The sequence below is a fragment of the Pseudopodoces humilis genome, chromosome 11 (genome assembly GCF_049639895.1).
Source record: "Pseudopodoces humilis isolate 2021_Gansu_Grassland_sample_001 chromosome 11, ASM4963989v1, whole genome shotgun sequence".
Lineage (NCBI taxonomy): Eukaryota > Metazoa > Chordata > Aves > Passeriformes > Paridae > Pseudopodoces > Pseudopodoces humilis.
The window spans coordinates 14,836,143-14,860,357 of NC_142210.1; the positions used below are offsets into that span (position 1 = coordinate 14,836,143).

The 24,215-nt window shown below is 42.5% G+C and overlaps 1 protein-coding gene across 17 annotated transcripts in view; it reads right to left on the minus strand.

Moving 5' to 3' along the window:
- Window positions 1–2,816: 2,816 nt before the first annotated feature.
- Window positions 2,817–24,215, minus strand: part of LPP (LIM domain containing preferred translocation partner in lipoma) — a 337,428-nt gene continuing 316,029 nt past the window's right edge. For all 17 annotated transcript variants that reach the window (XM_088061257.1, XM_088061253.1, XM_088061262.1 and 14 more), the window contains 3 exons: window positions 22,442–22,620; window positions 19,284–19,404; window positions 2,817–17,677 (listed from right to left, as the gene is read on the minus strand). In XM_088061257.1, the coding sequence (XP_087917383.1) occupies window positions 17,549–17,677; window positions 19,284–19,404; window positions 22,442–22,620 (429 nt within the window). In that variant the 3' untranslated portion in view covers window positions 2,817–17,548. The remainder of the gene's footprint in view (window positions 17,678–19,283; window positions 19,405–22,441; window positions 22,621–24,215) is intronic.

Here is a 24,215-nt window from a genome sequence, read left to right on the forward strand (position 1 = left end):
CATGGAAAACAGTGTAATGTGTAACTCCTGGTGACACCGCACTGGAGGTGGTTAGCACTTGGAAAGCAGTTGCTAAGTCTCTGCTCTGCTTAAGGCTGACCTTGTGTATTTTAAGTGGATTCAGTATCCATAAAACATTGTTCCCAAAAACTCTCAGCAGCAAAAGAAGTGTAAGCTTCACCCACGTTGACACACCGTTACCAGGACTGCCTGGTGGGGCAGACCTGAGGCAGAGATCTCCTGGTCTTCCTCACAGAGCTCCCTGGGGAAAGGAACTCCTTGGTGTCGCTGGAGTAGTGGCACTTTGTTTTGCACCACGCTGGCAGGCTGTGATGCTGACAGCAGCATCAGTTCTCCTGACAGCCCCACCCAAACTCCTCTTCCCCCTTTTCCAGGCTTGTTTTTGCAGCCGTGGTGCTGCTGTGTGGTGCAGCCACTTGCCACTTTTGGAGCAATGGAGCAGTGAAAGGGCCCACTCACTTGTCCGTTCATCTTCTCCAGTTTTAGTTGTCTGAAAGGAAGAGGTCTGGTCTGATCTTTCAGAGTCCCTTGACAGTTGATGGCATGAGGGAGATCTCTCCAGAAAGCAGTTCACCCAAAGCTGTGTTGGAGGAACGGCCCTTTGGAAGTGTCTCTCTCTCACAGAGGGAGCCCTGCGCTCTCTTGCATTGGGCTCTTCCCTTCCTAACTATTACTCCAAACACTTCCCAGAACACCAGTACTGCTAAGACCAGCATTGGGGACAGATTTATTAGCCTTCTAGGTTTCTTTTCTGCTTTGAAAACCCCTGAGGAAGCTCAGGAAGCCCCTGAAATCTTCTCCAAATTGTCTAGAAAGCAAAATAAAACTCCTGTTTTGACACAGAAGTCATACAGGAGGTTAGCCTAGATGAACATCCCAGACTCACCTTTCTTCAAAGCCAGGTGGTTAAATCACCAGTAGCCACAGCTGGAGACAGCCGTTGCAGCAGAACACAGGGAGTTATGTTCATCTCACCAGACACATCACCAACAGAGCCAGTCACCTCTGCCTCCATCTCTCAGCCCCAGGACAGCCACCACTGGCACCTGGATTTTAGATAGACTTCACTCCCAAAGCTTTCATTGTCTTCAAAGAATTCTGGTAGCCTTTGATTGCAAGAAAAGCAGTGCTGAACTAAGGAATTAATAGCTCCCCCACCCTTGGCCCTCGCCTCTGGCCCCTGGCCTGCTAATGCATTTTGATTTGTGTGTGGACAACGTATCCCTGGAACTTTTCCATCATAACAAGTTTAGGAAAAAGTACCTTGTGCTATAAAGGAAGTAATAATATCAAGTTTGGAAAACTATATAGCAGTTTGAATAGAGTTGAAAGCCCACACCATCACACTCCCTTTACTGCCAAGACAAAGCCTGTCAGACTCACGTGTCCTGTAGGAACAAGCTGCAGTTTGTCCTTTCCTGAGGGAGAACACAGGCCCTTCCTAAAGTCCCCTGGGGAAGGGGAGGAGGAGCTGGGAGCAAGGCTGCTGCCTGCACCTCCTTCCACAGCTAGCAAAGCATCCCCTGACAATACATAACCTACTAAAGAAGTCCTTCATTTTCCCTGGTGGTGGGAAAGTAAGGATGGGATTTAATTTACAGACAAGAATATTTGGTCTGGGCAGTAGGAGAGACTGTCCAAGGGTGAAGACAACACTGCTGTAGAGAGGACTGGGAGGAGAGGTTGTGGGATCTCCATATGCAGATGTCTTCAAGGTCACACTAAAGTTTTCTTGGGAATGCCATGGAGGGAATGGGTTTAGCTGTTTTGTGTGGCTTGGGATCTTTCTATAACTCAAAAATTCTTTTAGGATAACCACATCTGCTGATAGGGAGAACAGTATTCATCTCATTTAACCCTTAAAGGCACAAAACAAACCTGTCCCAGATGCTTATCTAAAGAAAAGATGGCATTGCTTTTCCATTGACAGGAGGGACAAAAAAAGCTGTCTTCTAGGCTGCTGCTAAGTTCATGGAAATGAATCCCACCTTGAAGACAATCTGTGCAGCACTGTGCAGGAGATTTTTGAGAGAAAAGGGCTTTTATAAAAAGGTCCAAGGATAGAAAGGGTAGAAAAACAGAGGCTATAAGCAGGGTGCAGATATTTAGCATATAGTACTTGTGGAAAAGCTTACTGGGATACACTGGACTCCCCACCACATGAAGCATTTCTGTCAGGGACAGTGTTCAGTGCTGCACCAGGTTCTCTGGCAGGAGAGGTGGAGGTCAGGCTGTGTGGCAACCAGTGACCAGATTTTTAAAGCAGATGGGAACAATCCTGATTATTTACCGCAATGATAGCCTAGAAACAAGTTTCTAGAAGAGACAGGCTTTGCTAACCACACTTCTTTCTACTCTCCCCATAACAGTTTGAATAATGTTTCTCCATTCAGCTGCAGAACAAGGTGTCTGGCTCTCCTGTCACCCCATCACAACACAACTTTGAGAACATTTGTGGACACCTTCCCATACAGCCCAACTGTGCAGAGTACTGCATGAGTTAGGAATGGAGCGCTCTCCACTGCAAAGGCACACATTTTTAGGAACAGTGCAAAATTCATCAAGAGATGGTCAGTGTGATGGGGAACAGCCTCTCTTGGGACACTTTTACATCTTTACTTCACCCAGCAGTGAAACAGACTCTTGAATTAAGTATGCTCAGGAGCCACACAATGAAATTTCGAACCTAAAAGAAAAAAAGTTGAAGGATATGAAGCGTAATTGCAGGTGGAGGCTGGGAGAAAGTAAATACCATTCAACTTGAAAAAATAATTTCACACGCTAGCAAACAAAAATGAAATTTTTAAGAAGTTTATTGGATTGGTAAAATGTAATAAAAAAGCATTTGTGATACTTCTTCTGCAAAGAAAAAAGGCATCTGGTGATTTTGCATATTTATTTTCCCTTACAAAACATTTGAAAAGCATAACTGATAAAAAGGATAACAACTGAAAGAGCAGAGCAAAGAGGAAAATACATCTCAATATAATTGGATAATGCATAATAAAAATACAGAAAACACATGCTTAAAACAGCTTTCATTCTCTTATTGTAAAAAGTTATTTTATGTGTTGAATAAAAAATATATGCCGGTTGCTCTGAAAATTGCAGTTTAAAAGAGGTAACTAGCTGAGAACAAAATATATATATCTATATATATTTATAAATATAGAAAATGTGTATATGCTGCATCTGTCCTCAGAACAAATTGGAATAAATGATTTTCAATTCATGCACACAAGTTACCAGAGAAAAAACTTCATTTATTGCCTAGCAGATCGATCCTGTAAGGTGCTGATTGCATTTCCTGAGTGCCCTCAAAGCCCTGTGGGAGTAGTCAGTGAGGGAGACAAGTGGTCTGATGGGTTCAGTGACAAGGGAGGCTACTCAGCAGCTCACAGGAGGTGCACTCAGCAATTCACAGGAATCAGAAAAATTCCAATGGCAGCAGGATTAGGCCCCCCACAGGCTTGGGTAGTGCTTTTGCTCAGCAAGGAGTAAAAATCTGGTAACCCCAAGCTCTGACAGACAGGAGAGCAGTCCTAAAAGCTCAAGTAATGTTACTTCATTAGGATCCGAGGGTATAGAGTGTGCAGCAGAAGCATTCCTCACACAGGAAGTGCTTCCTTGTGCCCCCCTGCCCAGATCCCTAGGCTAGTGATTCACATTTAAAAGGAAGATGCTTCCCATACCACTGAGAGCCTCTGTTGGCTGACACTGGACAAGGAGGAGAGTGGCCACTCACGCTCCCTCCCAACTGCAACAAAGGCAACAACGCAAAACCTTCTCCATCTCAAGGGCTAAACCAACAACCACCACGAAGCTGAAACACCACCTCAAACCGCTGTGAATTACTGCACATCCAGGACAGATCATCCCCAGAGCTTGAGCAGACAGCTCTGCAACTGGCAGGGGTAGGCCAAAGCATAGCAGCTACATAGGACACATACATTCCTGGGGGCACTTCCTCCTTGCAGTCTGAAAGAGCTGAATCATTCTCCCAGCCTTTAGGGGGTTCTCCATGGGGCATGTAACCAAGAAGAAACTTTCTGGAATGACCTATGTGTGGTTCAGATCCCCTTGTATCAGCCCACAGGTAAAGCCAGTGTGAGAGATTGGGCTCTGAAAACATGTTGTTTTGTTCTGAAAACTGACTGCAGAATTAGTACTCGGGGTCTCTCATTTGACTAACTAGAGGGAAGGCACTGGAGGCTGCTCTCCAGTCTCTCTGACTGTCCAAAGCACAGGCTGTGGCATGGGAAAGTACAGGACCATTAAGGAAGTTGATGTCTCACCAAGGCAGATCCTTTCTAGCAAGACTGTGAAAGAAAGTCCAGGCATTACTTGGCTCTACCCTTACCTCTACCAATACTCACTTATTACTCTCCAAAGAGACAGCAGAGGAGGTCACAGTGGTACAGTTCAGAGCATCAAAACATCAAGTCTCTCCCTTTACTGCATTTGCAATACACCTTGCATTTCCTGTCCAATCACAGCAGACAAAAGTTTGCTATAACATTATTTTAAGGGTTGAAAATGAGAGCATATCAGCCTTTTTAATACAGTAGCACCAATCAAACTTTGGTTCACCTTCAGATTTTCTCCTCTAGCATTATATAAAAAATGAGTGATGGTGATTTTTTGTAAGAGACAATATTAAGGGAATAAATTCTTCAGATATGAATGACTCTGGAGTTCTGATCAGGAAGAGATGTTTGAGGAAATACACTGAAGTATACCTCTGCTACAGAACAGTTGTCCACCAGACAACAGGGTGTGTAAAGCAAGACAAGCTGTACTGATGGGATAAGCAATTGTTTTGCTTATCCCCATGGAGAACAAATGCTCAGCATTAGCCTCTTTCTTCTCCATCACCCTCCTAGTTCCCATCCCTGCTCAGCACTAGGACTGTTTCTCTGCTGCCCATAAAGGAGCACAGCAGGTCTCTGAAAAGGCACACAGTGAAGAAAGTGGAATACACTTTTGTAAAGGCAGCTCTGTCAATAGCCTACTTGTCACCTTGCTGGTTGTTCTGTTGAGATGCTTTTCAGCAGCTTAGCTACTTAGGCTATTAGAAATACTACTCTTTAGGTGGATAAAACAAAGAACTAGATCAGGCTTGGGGGACAAGGCACAAAATGTCCATTTGCCAAACTGAAATGGGTTTGCAGCCCGCACAAAGCAGTTAGTAAAGCAGATGCAAAAAAAAAATGCCCCAGTTTGGATTTTCAATTGGTACCATCTCAACACAGTTGAAACACAAACTACAACCTCAGGCTGTGCATTTCAGTGCAAACTGCTCTTATCTCATGCAGCCCTGAATGAAACATTAGCACAAAGGCAGCCTAATTGGAACAGGATCTTCTCCTTCCCTGCAAATCCTCATCATCGCACACAGTCCCATAGCTAATGGCAGAGAGAAAACGGCTGATTCTGGCAAAATACTCATACTAGGAAGGCAGGATCAAGCCCTAGGCTGGACACAGACTCACCACGGGAAGCAGCACTGGCTGTGGAGAGGATAAGGTTGACCTTGCTCCCTTAGCAGGCCTTCATCACTCCCATGCTGCAGCAGTGTGGAAAGCTGGAGCAAATGTTTGCAGAGGAGATGCTGGGCTCTGGTTTAGTTTAGGGAACAGAGGGTGTAATTTTTCTCCTTGTATACCACCCAGGAAAATTATAAAAGCAACAAGAAACTACACTGAATGGCCATCTCCCCTTTAGTTTTGAAAACCTCTATATCAGACTGGAAAATATACCGATTGCATTTTCTGGTTCCAAATTGTAGGTGACCTCTCCTAGACAGAGCTCCTAACTGTTTTCATTCAGTGCCCAAACCAAAGGGCTCCATACCCTATCGGGACCAGGGCAAGACTACAACTCAACAAATGAAAAGTAAAAATAATGATACCATGAAAAAGCACATAGTCTTGATTACCAAATATGCTGAATAAGCAAAGCTACTATGGAACAAAATCAGCGGGAGACATAGGAACAGCCATTAAAATAAAAAACCAGAGCAATTCTGCCCTTTATTTTCTTGCCACGTTTATTATTTTCACCTCTCTCTTCTCACAGATGAAGTGAGGCAGGCCAGTTCTTTTTCCTTTTCAAGCCGGCTTTGCTCTCTGGGCTGTCACGCTGCTGGCACAGCCCTGTGGAGACAGGACTTCCCGCACTTCAGGGGAATGCTGAACTGGGGCTATTTTTTAAACATCAAACTATTCCTGTTCACTGTACACTCTGCTTCCAAAAATAAAACAAGCATCCGAGTCTTTAAACAAGTAGACGGACCCTTTAAAGTCACATAACAATGTTTTAAACCTGGGGTGGGAGGGATGGGAACGGGAATACATTTTCCTACTAATTGGAAATAATGAAACCAATGTTTGTGGATATGAAATGCTGGGTAATAACAAATCAGAGGTCTGTTGCTGAGCCCGTTCTGCCAGCCAGCCTTTGTGAGAAAAAGACAGCAAGAAAGGGTTTTCTCTTTGCATTGATGAACTTAAAATGAAAGCAAGGGCAATACATGGGAAAGAAAAAGGTAGACAGGTACAGGGCATGGAAATTATTTGCCTGGAGCAACCACAGAAGTAGGCAGAAAAATGGCAAAAATAATGTCTCCTTTTTTCCTTAGCCCTGGTTCCTAAAACTAGTTTGGGAATGAACTGGGGGAAGGGGAGGAAGGAGCAGCAATTTGAACACAGCAGATGCTCCAGTTAAACCATATCTTCTCAGAGAGGAACTGAGGGTGGGGGCAGGGGAGATGGCTATTATTAATGTCCTTCCGTATATAGCAAAGCAGACATCCTGCATAATGGCAACACAATACATCAATAATAGCCCAAGAATAGCTTCCTACCGGTTTTTTCCCCCTGACAGTTAGAAACATAAAGAGAAAAATCAAGCTGCTGAGATAAATAGCTGAGTCTCCACCCCCACCTCAAATTGCCTTGGCATATTTTAAGAGATAAATGGTTCTATGAGAAATTTAAATAGCTTTCTCTTTTCTTTTTTGGCAGCTGCAGGAACTGGGTCAGGTGTAGAAATTATTAATTTAGAAGCCTGAAAAACCCATGTTTGAAACTAAGTTGTTTTTTTTTTTCCTTTAAAGCATCAACTTTCTTAGAAGCAGAGTTACAAAAAATAAAAAATAATTGAGGAGCATTTTTTAAGCAGAAGTCAGGTTAAAAATAATGAAATAACAGTCCAAGCTATAGAAAAAGGGACAATTTGGGTAACAGTTTAATGGACATTAAAAGTATCTGTAGTATATTGTTAATGTTTTTTTTTTTTGCAGAGTACAGTATTTGCCTAATGGCTTTCATTCCTCTTGATCAAACATAGCACCGGAGTCTGCCTTGAGGAAGAGGTCTGGGGGACACCATTCTGTAGCTTTGCACAAAGTTTAGTGCATGTTTCCAAAGAGACAAGAGATTACTCCCAAAGTGACCAGCACCAAACACTCCCACAAGCAGCCCATTATTATCCTGCAGGTCTCAGAACTGACACCTCGGGGAGCTCATCTGCTTGAGGCTGTGCTCGCTGGTGAACCTCGTACTGAACCATGTGTAAATCACTGCCTTTCCCCTCCCACTCAAGTTACTCTAGCTTTCCACATTGATACCAGGATTTGTAACACAGCTTCTCTGCACGATGCCAAAAGCCATCTCCCTCCTCATGCCATATGGGGAAGGATCTCTTTGCAACCATAAAACCTTGAATCTTACAGAGAAAAAAAGGTCAAATCCTGTAGGAATAGCTCTGAGCAAAGAAATGCTGATGAAATATCTCACAGGAGAGTACACTAGTTAAGACCTGTAAAAGGTTCAAATTCCCAGTGCTATAAAGAACTCAGAGGTCTTGAAAGATACCGTTGGCAGGCAGCCCACTTCCTCTGCTGCATGGCTGCTAAAATCCTCCCGCTCATCGTGCTCTGCTCTGTGTCCCAAGTCAGGCAGATACCTGAGAAGGAGGAGGACTCCCTCGTTCATACTCACTGCACCTCGCAGGGCTCATGGCTCGTGCTCTCCTTCCCTTAGTGACCAATCAAAAATTTAAAAAGGTGACAAAGAGCCAGATGTAAATAGAACTTCAGTGCCTAGAAAGTCAGAGCACAGATAGGATCAGAAGACAGACTGTAATTACAGGCCCTGCTACTTATTACATAGGCCAGTTGGGCTACATGAGCCTTTGGTGGAAACTTCCTGTGCAATTAATAAAGGAGAAACAGAATACTTTTGCAATCACTTTTCTAGCTTTCGCTGTGGGGGTCCAATCCTGCCATCCTGGATTAGCTCTAATCATAGACAATCCTTCTCTGCATAAAATGAAGGCATGTGTTCTGTAAGACTAAGAAAATAAAAGAAAAAAGAAAAAAGGACAAAACCCTCATTGCAAACCTACACCATGCAATCAAGAAGGAAAGGAAACTGATCCTGATCCCCCCCAGATCGTAATCTGACAATGTTTTCAAGGCATCTGGCAAAAAGGAAGAAGAAAGAAGGATGCTATTAAATATTTAAAATCCTACTTCTGTCAAGAATATGTGAGAGAAGAAAGGTGAGTTTGAAAGAGCTGCATTATTTGTAAAGTAAAACCTGAAAGCACCACCTTTTGCATAGAGGCATGAGGTGCCCTTGGCCCGGGCCAGAGCGGTCCTGAGAACAAATACCAGGCACTGATTCAGCAGGGACTGGTGTGACAGTCCAGGCTGGGTGCAGGAGGGACCGAAGTGCTGTCCTGCAACACCCTGGGACGTACCACAGGACGTGGAGGCTAAGGACACGTGTTGCTATTACAGCAAAACAGCTGTGCCTTTACAGCCAGCAATTGATCCTCCTCAGCTAAAGCTCAAATCAGATTTTCAAGAGCATGAGAAATGGAGCATCCCTAGGGGAGGATTTCTCCTAAAGGCACTTTTTTTACTGCTGAGATTCTCACCAAAGAGACTTCCAAGGAAGGGGAGACTGCCCTGTGAGATCTGAGATGCATCAAATGACACTTTGCTTTGCTCTTGCACCCAAGGTATTTTCCAGTCTCAGAACCCCACTGGTATAGAGCACCTTTGCAGAAAGATCTCAAAGTGGGCCTGACCACTGGATTGATCCCAACCCCATCTCAAGAAGCAGGCACAGAAAAGGGCTGGATGTGCCCAGCTGTCATAAGGAGGAAGCCCCCAAACAGATATTCAGGAGTTCCAGTGCTCAGCTGAGCCTTTTTCTTGGTCACAGCCACGTGCCTGCTGTACAGTCTCAGTAGGAACCATAACAGATTTCAGGACTGGTACTGGGCATACAAATGGGACCAAAATGATCCTGAAATGCTGAAACAAAAGACACTTTGGAACAAAACTGGCACAGCCACAATCCCCACAATGCTTGTGTAAGATAGAAAGAAAGAATCCCTAGAATGTATTTATCAAAAGCTATTTTATGCAGATTTTTCCTTTTGAATATTTAAAACATGGTGAATATTAAACTTCAGAGATTCTTAATATGTTCTAAAGCCCCACGGACCTTTGAAATGCTAGCTCATCAATATGCAACATCTAATCTTGTCAGGAAAAGAAAAAGAGGAGGAAAAAGAAAAGCTATTCATCCTCTGCACACAGAGGTTACAGTGAGAATCCCAGGGAAAATAAAAAAACAACCAACTTCCAGCATCTTATGCAATAGGTTAAATCTACTCTGGTTGGGAAAGTTTCACTTTCTGCAAGAGAGAAAGTGCCTGTACGTGCATAGCCATTGGAAGCTTCTTCTGAAGTGTGAGGCTGAAACTGTGTAGCTGGATTACAGTAAGTAGTTTATTAAAAAAAACAAGGCTTGTGGCTTTGCATCCTTTTCCAGTCCAATGCAGTCTCAGGATCCCCTCTCCCAAGGCCAGCAGACAGTGCGCCACCTAAAAATCCATTCTAGTCCAAAATGCTGTGGTTGAAATGGTTTTGCTTGTTTATAAAGTTTAGTGTTTCGTATCGCTTGCATCTGACCTTCAGCAGAAAGAAAAGCTCAGTTAAATTGTGCAAATATGTACCAAATGGGAGCAAGGGAAGGCAGCCAAAAATGCTGCATGAGCTTTTGCAGGGCTGCAGCCTTTTAGGAGCACCAGTTAGATGAACTGGATGAGAGGCCAAATTGATTTAGGCTCCAGGCAGGAGCTTAAAACACCATGACATCCAAATTCACAAAGAAAATGTTCTGTTACTGCAACCCCAAATTTCCTGCACATGAAAACACTGTTTTCTTTCATCTTTAGGAGATGCTAGTTCTGTAATCCGACATTTAAAAATGAACAAACAAACAGGAGTCAGCTGACAAAGGATTCTTGCTGGTGAATGGAAGTAGGTCACTCTGAGTATTTAGCCTTTACAGTCTGGCTTAATATTAGTGTTGTACACAGAGCAGTAACCAAACTGCACTGGAGACAGGGAAAGACTCTAATTTTGTCTTTTCTGTGAAAATTAGCATTAACGTTCTGCATTAATGTGCAATGCCTCCCCAGCAGCCGATATCTGGTTAATTAAAAGAAAAACCACAACCACAAAGCAAACCACACACTAAATTAAACAACAACAACAAAAAACTCTTACTGGTCAGCCTGCATTTAAAGACATCTCAGTATGAGTAATTGGGGAGAGAGGAATTTTCCTGAAGGAACATAAAAGAAAATGAAAGCTTTACATACAACACCAAATAAAATCTTCTGTCTCTCACGAATGCAAATTCTGGCTGCCCTTTTACACAAACATATTAAAACAATATAACTGGAGGAAAAAATAAAGAGGAAAAGCTAATAAAATCATTTTTGAGGAAAAAAAATATTTAAAAAACAAACTATCCTTCAAATATATTTCTTCATGGTAAATCCCTGCAATCATGTGGTTCTAAATTACACGGTTAAATATGACTGAAAAAGTAAGGCACAATTTCATAATCATTTAAAAAGCAATAATTATAACAATTTTCTTTGATATCCATATGGCAGGCCACTGATACTAAGGACACACAAAACTGCTTGATTAAAGATCTGAACAAGTTTTTCCAACTACTAGCTAAGACTCACAATACCTCGGTGAAGTAAGAAATCATCTTTACTGCAAAGATGAGTGCACACTGAGGACATGGAAAAAGTGGGTAAGAGGGTGGCTTGTGGACAAGGGGAGGCAGAGGCAGAAAAGCAGAGACACCCCAAGCGTGGTGTTCCTGGGGAGTGACTCTAACCCCTGGAACTGTAAAGGTAATACCACCACTGGGGCTTCTGTTTCCTTCTTCATTTTCTAAAATATCTAGGTAGGATGAGAATACTGGACAAATGGCAAAATTTAAAAAAAAGTTTCAACTGGATGTCCTTGGTACCCGTGATAAACCCTGTGCTTCCACACATTACATGAAGCCAAAGAGACCAGGGACGTGTAGTCAGGAATAAAGCCCATTGGAGTATAAGAAGCAACAGTCGTCAATATTGCAGCCTGTATTTCTACTCAGTTACAGCCCCACAAACACCTGACATGTGTGTCTGTATGCCAGACTGCTCTGCAAGGGTGGAACTTAGATTTTTTCACACTACAGCAGAAAATTTCCAGGCTAAAGTGAGAGCTCAATGTCCACCAGAAAACCTACTGAGATTACGTTTTTTCTCTTAGATTTTTAGATGCTGGGTGAATGTTATCATTTCACAGGTGTAAAGTCTGTTCTCTATCAGGCTCCAAATGCCAGTTGGGCAACCAACTGTTGCAAATAAAAAGCTGAAATGCTGAGGAAGACAGGTAATATTTCTAGAAATGTTTAAGGAAAAATGCCATTCCCAAGCCCAGAAAGGAGATGAAGTTCAATCAGTATCTCTTGATTTTCATGGCAGTTGCCATAATGAGCTTATAGTCTTCAGTAATTTCAGGGGAAAAAGCCAAACAGAAAGAGACCTCAAGATAAAAACAAAGAAGAAATTTGAAGTTGCCACAGAAAAAGACACTGGCAGTCCCCATAGCCAGCCACTCCATGGCTTTAAGATGGATAAGAAAAATGAATGCAATAGAAGTAACACTGTTATTTTCAGAGTCACATTACTTGGATTATTCTAGCAAAGGAAACAGTGACTTCAAAATTAGCAAAACTAGTTAAAAATAGGGAAAAAATATCTTGTGAAAAATTTCAAAGCTTTTTTTATTTCTCCAGGTCCAATATTGAAGCATTTCCCAAGAACATCTGCTTGGTTTTAAGTAGAATTTTTATCCAAAGAAATTTTCAAAATGGTAACAGAAACTTTAATTTGCCAGTAGAAGAAACCCAAGAACTACAAAAAACTGTGAAAGATGACATGGGTCTTTGAGAAATAAAAATATTTGTTAACAATTCTGAAATTTATTTAGATAAAAATTCAGTATAATTTTAATCATAACAGAAAAAACAACCCCCTGAAAATGTTGTGGGTAACATTGCAAAAAGAGAGACTTTCTCATTAAAAATGGCCCTTCTGGTATCACGTAATTTAGAGTAAAAATTGCAACCAGATTTAAGTGGAAATAGTGTTCTCAAAGCTTTCTTGGTCTGTATTTTACTAACCTCTAGGTTATAAAGCAGTTCCTGCCCTCCTTCCACAACAAACCCTCAGTTACCCTCGCTGGTGTTTTCTCGTGGGAATTTCACCACCATGGGATGGTTCAGCACCCCCTCTCCAACAGTCCCAGCTTGCAGTACTGAAGCTGTGTGAGGTGTTGTCCACCCAGGCCGCTGAACAAACAGCAAATCAACACTGTGCCCCAACTGCAGGAACCAGACACCAACAGACACCAGTCAGCAGCTCAAACCCTTTTGGAGACACTCAGCGCAAGCACCACGTGTCTATCCTTGACACAGGATTTCTCTCAAGAACCTTCTCCTGGGTCCTGTTATCCCTTGCCTTCCAGACTTTCTCAAAATCAAAAGGAACCAGCATTTATCAATACTGATAAATGCTGATAAAACCTGACTAAGCCAGGCTTGAGTTAACCACAGCCAGGCAGCAGCCATAACAGGTCCAAAGAGATTTCAGACAGACTTGTCATGTGTTCTCTTTAACAACCACCATTTCTTTAAAGACACTTTTTTCTCATTCTTCCCAGGCACATTTTGCTGATAGGCAGAAAATCAACTTAAGGCCTGTGTTTTGTTAAAGTCTCGCTCCTGCTATCAGGATGAACACTGTTATGCAGAGTGATAAACACTTCGGTACTCCCACACCTCTATGATTAAGTCATTACCCAAGTGTTTTGCAGCCATGATAAAAATCTAAGAATTAAAATATTAACACCCCTCCCAAAACCAAAATTAAAGGCTTGTTATCTGATAGGCTAAAGAATTGATGTGGCTTTCTGTTTTTAAAAGCAATGTTCAATGAATAAAGTAAGTGACAATAAAACCATCACATTCACAAAATGCTAGTGTTAGCCTTGGGGATATGCTTAAGGATTGGGCTGTAACCAAGGCAACCCAGTCTCCTGGAGAAAGTTTAAGTAGACAGTTTTAAAGCCATTGCTTAAAGATACAGTAAATCTGGCTGTAGGGCTACTTGTGACATATGGAAGGTGCCACAGCCACCCAACACAAAGCACTCACCTTGTAACAACTCAGCCTCCTGTCATCTAAATGCTACATTTGATCAGCTATGGTATTTTCCTACAGTTGGCGTAAGGGTGACACAGGAGCCATTTCCTGTGCTCTGGGTAATTTGATAGAAATTTGACTGTGCCCACATCCTACCCGGATCAAACCTGTATGATCAGGGGATAAAGAACCAGTCTGGTATTAATGGCTTATGTCACACCATGCAATGGTTTTAAGTCCGTGCTTAAACAAACCCCAGGGACTTAAATATTTTGCTAAATTAGAACCTGATCCTGGGCCCTGTCTGGCCACACAAATCATGGGATCAGGCCCTACTTGCCAAAAAATGCTAGACAAAGACAAAGCAGCATAAGCAGAAACTGCAGACTTGAACAGAAATGTTTGTGTGATCTTCCAACTCTTTCTGAAAGGAACAGTTTGGACATTACCACAGCCAGATGATGTGAATTTTTGTCATGGCTAAGAAGGTCCAACTTTAAAAAACCAAGGTCTCTTTGGCAAAAAGACTCCTTCTTTGGAAGAGATAAACATGATATATTATAAATATGTGATAAATATTGTGATGAAGCCATATCCCAGTGGTTCTTAATTGCAGTGCAATTGAGATAAATCCCACCAGCATTTCCTAATTAAATCCTGAAGCATCAGCAGAGAGATTACCATATACATGTGGATGATGAGAGCCTCTGTGATGTATATACAAGATCTTTCAAATATATTTATAGCAATTTTGAAAAATAAAGCCCCACAGAATAAAGACGAGGCTTTTGGACACTCACTCCTTCCAGGCAGATGGCTTTGGTGTCTAGGGGTGAAAAAAAACCCCATCAATAGTACCTTTGCACAGATGTGTCAGGTCTAGAAACCAGCCACAGCACCTCAAACATCAACACTGTTCAATCTTTGTCAATCATATTTCATCCATAAAGTATTTAATGCTTCAAAAGTTTGGCTCTCACCTCCCTGCATGCCAGCCCACCTCACCACAGCACTCTCATAACAGAGGATTCAGAGCTGGATCTCCTGGCCACATGCATTGAAATGAGCTGGAATCCCAGGCCTACATACCAGCAAACTTTTCTGGAAAGAGAAAATAGAGCACCAGAAATCAGTAGTTTGGGCTAGTCTGTGATTAGTTTAATCCCCATAATGTCTCTGGGAAACTGCAAAGAAGCTCTCTCATGCAGAGGGCAGAAAACAAGGAGTGATATGACTCACTCCAGTTCAGCCTGTGGCAGGGCTGTAAAAAGCCCAAAGGCTCTGAACTTGGGTCCTCTCCTTAGTCTAGGCCACATTCTGTGCTGGAAGGCACAGCTGCTGGTTGCCATCAATTGCCCCAGTGTTATTCAGAAAGTCTCATCAGCCACTTGATTTAACACTCACAAAAGTAAGGAAGACCAGAGCTACATCTTCTGCCTGCTGAACGGCCCATTCTGCACCTCAGTGCATGGCATTATCACCTGTGCTTGTATCCCAGCACTGACCTCCCTTGTTTTTGTAAGGTTAGTTCAAACTAGATTTGCTCAGTATTTGCAAGGTTTTTGGAGTGGTGGTGGTACAGACTGCTTGTCAAGACGCGAGCTCAGAAGGACCTTACATGCCACGGTTCAGGGAGCAGGAGCCCAGGTGGAACCTGGTGGGAGCCAAGGTGCCAAAAAATCTGTTTATGTCTGAGGCAGTAACATTCTTGCTGGCCAGGGTAGAAATCCAGTATAAAAAGTCAAACTGCTTCAGCACAGCCTCTATGGTGGCGAAGGAAAACTCTTCTGCTCAATGATGCCACCCTTCTACAAAGACGGATTCATTTCAAGCTGTTAATTTTGGGAAACTTCCCTGACTGGCAAAGTTTGCCAACATATAAAGCATGTAAGGAATGGAGGTTTCAGACTGGTATTTCTGCATTTGAATTTACCACAGGCAGCTGAAGCTACTGAGTATCACAGTGCTCTTCCAGAAAGGTTAGTGCTAAAGTGAAAGGAAGTGCACCATTTGCAGGAGCTGCAGTATCACATCACAATTTTTCCTTTGTTTCCTATCAGTTCAGCTCATCTAACTTTTCTTTTCAGCATTAGTGGATGTAATTATTCTCTGTAACAGAAACCTGATACAAAAAGGAAATCACCACATTCTTACTGTTTTTCAGTGGGATGCATGAATAAAAATCTTATAACTTACTCTTGAAAAGTGCCAGTTTGTCACTTATATGGTCAATCAGACTGCAACTATTTCAATTCTGCTTCTTAATTTAAGTGCAAAGAAAGGTATTTTCCTTGATTACATCTGCAAATAAGATATTAATGTCAATTCAGTGATATGAAAATTACTCCCTCACTATGTAATTTGCACCTTAGTTATTACGGGTTTCATGAACAAGACTATTATAGCTGCTCAGAATGCCATAGATTTTTAAGTTTTTGATTTGTTTTTAATTAACCAAACTAAAAAAAAAACACAAAAAACCCATACCCACATTCATCTGAAAAAAAATTATTTCCTATGCCCAGGTTTTATTTACCTTGGCCTGTATATTAATTCTGGACTGAAGATGAAAATGCTATTGCTGGCCCAGCATTCTACTGCCATGAATTTCACCAGAGGCAAGTTATAAGTGGCTGGGATGAAAATGGAAGAAGAAAAAAAATATGCCTGCTTTCTGGAAAGGCATAGTGAAGGGCTTAATACTTTCTTTAGCTTTCTTAGGATGAAAACTGAACATGTATTTAGGAGGATCTTTTTTGCTGCTGTTGAAACAAGATCTGATTTTTTTTTTTATTGAAAAATACAGATCACATGTGTTAACATCAAAGAAATGTTTATCATCCCAAAGCCTGATTCAATCCCTGTTACTGCTGAAGAAAAATCCTCCCATTGCAATAACAGGAGATGGAGTAAGACTTTATTGCTTGAATGTCTACCCAGAGACCAACATTGCCAGTGGTCCCACTAGAATGGGCTGTATGAGAATGGCGTAAGATTTTTTTGAGCATCGCTTTGCACTGCAGCTCTGTGTAGTCATTTTTATCTTTTTTTTAACCACTGGGATTTTAGAAATGTATTTCCAGCCCCACATCCTTTAAAGATCTGCTCAATGGACATGACTGGCTTATGCCTCTGGTAAATCAAAAGCATGTTTTGTGTGTAGTGTGTAGTGTGTATGTAGTGCACAGTGTGTGCAAGCTCACATCTTTCTGTGATTTCTCATACATTGTGAATTGGAAGCATCACTACTGAATAAATTTATGCAATAGCTAAGTAGACTTTCATGAGTAAAAGAAAAATCCTATTGAACTGGAAGGGAGTGGAGACAAGTAAGGGCCTAAGAAATAACTAATCTGTCCCAAGGATACAAGATCACACCTACGCTCAGGTGCAGTACAGTTGCAGTTCCACTGTTTGTGTTAATGCTGGGTCTGCTCTCCTTCTAGGACAGTGGAGCTACTTCTGCTGGTGACACAGATCCTATTAAAATCACCAGCAGACATTGATGTCCCATGACTTCAATGAGAGTTGGTCAGGTTCTCAGAATACATTGGCAGGAACCTCAGCCATCTTTCACCCTCTACCTTCATGTACTTCTTAAGAAACAGGAATCAAACACAGAAGCATAGTAAGGACCATGTTCAGACCTCCTACAGGCAGATAACTTAGGTGCTGTGACCCTTAACTCCATTGGCTGCAGAGAGAGCAGCTGCTCTGACTCACTCACTGCCCTCCTGAACACTTGTGTCTAAATTAGGTGCCTGTCGTGGGCAGTCTGAACATGGCCTCTCAAACTGCCCTCTTGCTCCAAGGCCTTCCAGTTTTACTTTTTTTTTTTTTTTTTTTTTTTTAAATGTCAGAGTTTCAGACCCTAGGCTGGAAAGAAATCATGCAAAGCTTGTGCAATATCCCCCAATGGGCATCCTGGGGAGGGTCACAGTTGATCCTCAGAGATCAGTGCTGGCCTTGGCAGTCAGAGCCTGGATCCGAGCAGAGTTGCAGGTCTTGCAAAGGATGTGCCCGTCCAGAGGGTAACAGCCCTGATTGTCCCCTTCAGACAGGAGGCCACCACAGTCCTAGGAAATAAGAGAACAGGAAGAGTAAAGTAAATAAGAAAGAGCAAGATAAAGCAAAGAATCTATTAGTCAAAGAAACTCTCCTCACTCTCCACCTTGTAACAGGATCCAGCCTGAATGAGCGCAAAAGCATGAAGCTGAGGTACGTGATGTCTTTTACGATTAAGCCATTTTCTGATAAGAGACAATGCTGCAGAGAAGATGGGTTCCCAAGCTCTCTGCTGAATTTAATCCAATTGAAAATAAAAGGAGATTATTCCTTTCACATTTCTGAGGAAGCAAAAGTCTTTAGCATTGGAGAAACATCAAACTGAAGCACATATTTATTAATTCAAAAAAAGATAAAAACGAAGCACCACTGGGAAAAAGTTTAGTACCAATATCTGACTATAGGTAATCTCCTTTGGAACAGTTAGTGCCATGAAGTTACAGCCTCCATTCCAGGGGTGGCAGCTAAGCAAAATCTCTGCCTGTCTCCCATTACTAGAACTGTCACCTGTGTGTGTATTACAATTGGCCAAAAAGGTTGTGACAAAAAGAAGGATGTCAGACAGGAACATGGAAACCCCACTACAAGGCCCCCAGACCTGCTGCAGAGACCTCAGCCTATAAGCTTTAAGGCTGAGTATGGCTGCTAGAAAAATTGGGAATTACCCCTCACTGTGTGATCAAGCAATCATTTGGCCCAGGACTGCTGATGGATCCATGTGTGTGAAAGCCTGGGTACCTCAGCAGCCAGCATGGGGACATGCTGTATGATGAATTAGACTCTACAAAATTTAATGTAAGAATTCTCCAGCATCTTAAAAAATACTGGGCCTAAGTAATGGGCTGATATGTACCCTGAAAGCCAAGGTCAGATTGAGAATTGAACCAGATGCCTCAAGTTTTGGCCTAGACCTTTAAACCTTAGTCCATCCTTCTTTCCAATTAAGGTTCTTAAAACCTGGAACTGCAATAAGAAATATATTTGGTCTCATTTTCTTACCCTGCCATCTGGCTGATGTATTATCCAACAAGTAACACTAGCACTGAAGAATTCTTGAAGGTTCCCTAACACAGCTGTTCCCATATGCTAATTGCTTTAAGGTGATTTTTATTCTCTGTCTTCAGATTCTTACCATCAAAATTACATGAAGTGTGTAATGAAACTGAACAGGAAAAGTAGCACAAAAAGCATTGCACAAAACAAGAATGATCATGTTTATGTGTCCATTAAAATTCTTCAACCCAGAGCCATATGCTGAGTTTCCTGTACAATCTTGCTTAAATCCTAACATGCATTAGCTTTCATTTTAAGAACATAAAGATGAGCTACATTTGTGTCCAGGCTATAATTTATGAAGTTCTCAAGTATTAAGCCCTAATTGCCTGAGTCACATTCTTTTGCTCTTCTAATGAACCTGTTATAAACAAGGGACCTGATTTTCCTCTCAATTGAGTGGATATAAATGAGGGAAAATTCCTTGCTTGCTGAAGTCAATGAAGTAATTTGATTGTAGAGCCAGTGTTACAATAGGGTATGCTTGTTGTGTGAGCAACATGAGGTGGTGATGAAGTTAAGCCAACCCTTGCTTTCTGTCCCTGCCATGACAGGAATACCAACCTCGCACCGGTAGCACTGGACATGGAAGTCGCGATCCAGGGCAACAATGCGCACGGTCTCCTCTTGTCCCGGGGCTGGCATGATGGGCTCCTTACACACAGAACACCTTGGGGCAAATTTCCTGAGGAAGCAAGAGACAGTCATCCTCAAACTTGGAGCGGAAGTTTTTGTTAACTGGGCCATTTGTACAAATGCCTTTGTGTACATTTGTACCAACACACACACACACGTATGTGCACGCACAACACACGCTGGAGCTCCACACAGCTCCCTCCTCGAAAAAAAACAGGCAAAAGCACTTGAGTCTTACAAGGCAATTTCAGGCATGTAGGATATTAAAGAACATTTATTAGGAGAGGACTTAAAGAACTTCTAACACGCAGCAAAGCTTTTTGCCTGCCCTAATTAACAACTAAAGTGCCTGTTGAATGACCTTCGATTGTGGCACCTATGCAGTGCCACAACCCTCAAGCCTCTGAGAAAATCCATGCAAATCCCAAGGTTAGAAAGATGACCAGGATCTTCTTTCTCTTGAAAACAAAAATCAAACTATTAAAATTTGGAGATTGGAAGAAATAGTTTAAAAGTATGAAAAGAAACGGTAAAAAGAATTGCCTTGTGCTAACACAAATTTGTTGTGGTTTATGCCATCCACTTTAAAGTTCCAAGCCATCTTACCCTCTTATGCACACAGGAGCACATTTCTGGCTGTGCTCACTCTTAGACAAGAAGCATCAGGGCAATTCTGACTTGCTGCATTTTCTAGCTAAAACCAACTGTTATACAACAGGGTGTTGTCCAGGCTTAAAAGGGAACAGGTCTGGGTGCAGGGACCCCAGTGTTCTCTCTTCCAGTCAGCCTGACTTCCAATTGTATCGTGACAATAACTCACTGCATGAAGAGACTGACTTGAGTCAGGGTCAGCTCAGGGATCAAGAGAAGCCCTTTCTTTTTCCCTTCTATTTCTCACCATAGGACCTTCTGGAAAATTCACCCATGTTCTGTGTTCCCTCTGGTTTTGCTCCCCTCAGGTCCCATGAGAAGTGGCCATCTCTCCTCCTAGGCTTGGGAACATTTAGCCTGTGGTTAATCATTATCTGCTGTTTTCTTTCAAAACCTACTGGTGCCAGTTTCCTGGCTGCAAATTCTGCCTACACAAAAGGAAACACCCACAGAATCTGCTGCCATGTAATGAGAGCCAGGGTCAGGGGCTGTGGAGTGACAGAGGGCAAAGCTTATAGCAAACATCAGAACACAAGGAGATCAAAGGCCCTTCTCTTCTGAAATGCCTAGTAAGGATTGACTCTGCCACCCAGCCTGTCACATGAACCACCTCAGAATTAACTATCATAGAAAAGAAAAAAAAAATAAAATCTATCTGTGCCAGGAATAAAGAAAAATATTAATTTCACTGGCAGCAGATGAAAGATGCCTGTGTAGCTGTGATCTAATGAAAGAATGAATTAAACAGTGGCTATAACGAGTGCTCTGAAAAATAACCTAAATGGATCATGATATGACCGGAGCTGTGATGGCAATTAATTTTGTGCAGCTTCATGCAGGCCCTTCCTTGTGCCATTTAACTCAAATGGTACTTAAAAAATACTTCAACATTTCTTTGTCCAGGCTACTGTGAGTAATTCATTATGAGACAAATATTATCTCCCAGGATCCTGAGATAATTCCTGCAGATTTCAGGGGATGTGGATCTGTTACTGTGGGGCCTGAGTTCAGGGGGTAGCTGAGTGACAGTGTGAGCATCAGCTACGGTTTTGTTATCAAGAGGATGTAGATGTAGAACATTCAACCTCCAGATCAAGAGGACATGTCATCCCTAATCCATTAAAACTGGGCTGGCCAAAGTACTGCAAAATGTGTGGTTCTGAATGTCACATTGGGTCTTGTGCTATTCCCATCACCTTCCCTTCTTTAGGCATCACCCTCAATCCTTCACTCAATAATTTTCATGTCCTTCCTTGCATTGACAGCCTCCCACTTTCCACTCTCAGAGCCCTGAGGTCTGCATGCAGCCTCTGCCAAGAGGCTTCAATGTGGTACATCAGCTCTCTTTCTCCTGAAAGCATGTGAGCCCTTGGCCTGTGGGGCTTTGGGAAGGGGCACTCTCCACATTGTTGAGGGGGTGTGAGGGAAACCCTTCAGGTGCATAAAACTTCTGTTGGGCCTGTGCTCAGGACCACATTTTACCTTACACACAACTGGTAGCACAGGAAGGGAAAGCAACACAGCAGCTGCCAATTAACCCAGCCTAGCTGAGCTACAGGGAACATCCTCCTGTTGGATTCTAACATGCCAGTTAATTGTGGCTGCTTCCCTTTCTGTCAAGTCAGCCAGCTTCTTTGAGCTTTCAGACGCACACACTGATGTCATGAGGCTCTAATTAAGTCTACCCCCTTAGAAATTAAGAGGTAGATGGTTGAGATGTAAACTCACATTTGTCAGTATTGATTTCATCTTTTAATTGAGGGGTGTAATGTATCTGTCTTTTCCATACAGGGCAAACATTTGTGCTCTGATTATATCTACCTGTCTTCCCTAGATTAGTTGTGATGATGGGGGTGGTAGCGTGTCAGTGACAGAAATTACTTGCAGCTATACCTTTCAACTTACTTTAAATAGCAGTTTCACTATAAATTATTACCAGGGCTGTATTTTTAGTAGCTTAAAAAAGCTAATTAGCAACTAGAAACAAAAGGAGCTCTGAGCAGCCTGTGGCCACTGAGATCCCTCTAGGAGGTAAGCAAACACCTGCAGAGTGCAGGAGGACAGGACCTCTCTTAATTGCTCAGTGGAAGAAGCAAGGAGCTGGTGATGTGAAAGTGCAGGTAGAGGCAGTGAAGAGAAACATGCACAGTGAAAGGCAAAGGGAAGGCAGAGCACTTAAAACAGAGGGACACAGAGGTTATCCCTCAATTCAGCTCTAAGCAAAACAGAGATCAAGCAGAATCGTCCCATAACCAATTAACCTTGTATGCCACGGTGTGCCTGCCTGGAGCAAAGCTCTCCCTACTGTTTAAGAGGCTTGGGAGGAAGTGGCATAGGGTTCAGAACTTCCTGAAAGCTCAGTCTGAAAAAGGAGAATTTTTAGGGCCAAAAAACAAAGACAACAAGCAAAGCACTGACAGCAGCTTAGGCCTTACTTATGGAAATCCTCAATGCAGTGGATGTTGCCACCAGCATCCACAGTGAAGGGGATCCCGTCCAGGCTGCGATGGCACATCACACAGGTGAAGCAGTGGGGATGGTAGGCCTTCCCAGTGGCTCGGAGGATCCTCTCCATGATGGGCTTTGCACAGACGCTGCATTGCTCCAGAGTTTTCTGCAAAGAAAACATACACAACAGATGTGAGCACCATCTCAGCAGGACACTTACAAAGGTCAGCTGGGTTGGAGGCTGCTGCTGGTCTGCTTGGAAGCTTCAGGTACTTTCATTTCTTCTAGATAAAGTGCAGTCAACAGTTATCAAAAGAGTATGATAACAGCACAGGGCCTGGGTCAAGCCTTTAGAGCAGTGTGAGAACACAAACCAGAGCCTTCTCTCAGCAGCTCTGACAAGTGATCAGAGATGGTTCATCAGGTGGGTTATCTGAGACACAGCAGCCTCTGTAGCCAGGAGCACGTGAAGGAAGGAGTTGTGCAGCCAGTACTCCTGGGCTTTTGCCTCTGGACTGCCCAGTCCGAGTGAGCTTTTGCAGAGGAGTTCATTAGAGACAAGTCCCACAGAGGGCAGTGCTAAACTGAAGTGCAAACTCCTGGGGCTACAGAGAGACCCTCTAATTACTTTGCCAATGCAGATCCCATTAAAATATCTTTATCTGCCTTGTAGGAAAATCTTGATCTTCCTCTCTCACCACAGAGAATACTGCTAAATCTGGGGAGAGAACAAAGCAGTGGCTGCAAGGAAAGCATCCACAAGGACAGGAGTTCAGGATGACTTAAATGCTTCATTTATTTCTGGCCCACGATGTTTGAGATAATGACTGTGAAATTCCAGCTCTAAGGCCATGATCCTTGCTGCACAGGTTTTACATACTAGCCTGCTCCTAAAGTGCTGCAGCCAAAAAAATTCCCACTTTTCAAGTGGGGTCCATTGAATGATTCATCTCATTTCAACCCTCACTCACCCTTGCAGTTAATTATAGAAACACCAAGATAATTCTGTTTCAGATGGTTGTCTGTGAGCCACACCAGCCCTTCTGACACCAGATGGATAACTAACCATTTCAAAGCAAGCACTTTTTAAAAGACACATGCCATGAATGGAGGATCCAAACCAAATAGATACAAACAATAAATCTGTGGCAATGATTTGGGTAATTTCACTGCACTTCAGAAAAGCAAACTTCACCTACTATTCTTGCTTGATGCACCTGAAGTTATCAACCATCATTTGTATTTTGGGTGAGGTAGAAAAATCTATCAGTACACTATTGATTATTATTTAGATAGACAGAAAGAGGGAGGTGAGAAAAAAAAGAAAATATCTAACAGGACAGAAATATAGAAAGCATTTGAAAGGCAGATCTTGTTAGCAAACAAAGGAAGGCTAAAGTTCTGCTTCCTCATGCAACAAAATTCCCAGGGAAAGCAGTGCTTTGACTGACTGTATTATTATTGCTTCTCTGAGCCAGTATTCTTGGGGGCAAGATCCAGTCCTTACATGTGCAACCAAAAGGTATTGTAAGGAGATGAATCACCCAGAAGCTCAGAAGGTTCTACACTTGCACATTTGCTCTCAGACATTATCTCTGGGCTGCATGTCAGTGGTAAGGTACAAACATAGAAATACATGAGTTCCTATCAGAGGATCAGAAGCATTGGTTTTGGAAAGGTCGATATGAAAAGTCCTGAATTTCAACCCGTATGAGAACTGCCTCACACATTTGTAAGGGGAGCACAGCCAGAATAGCATTG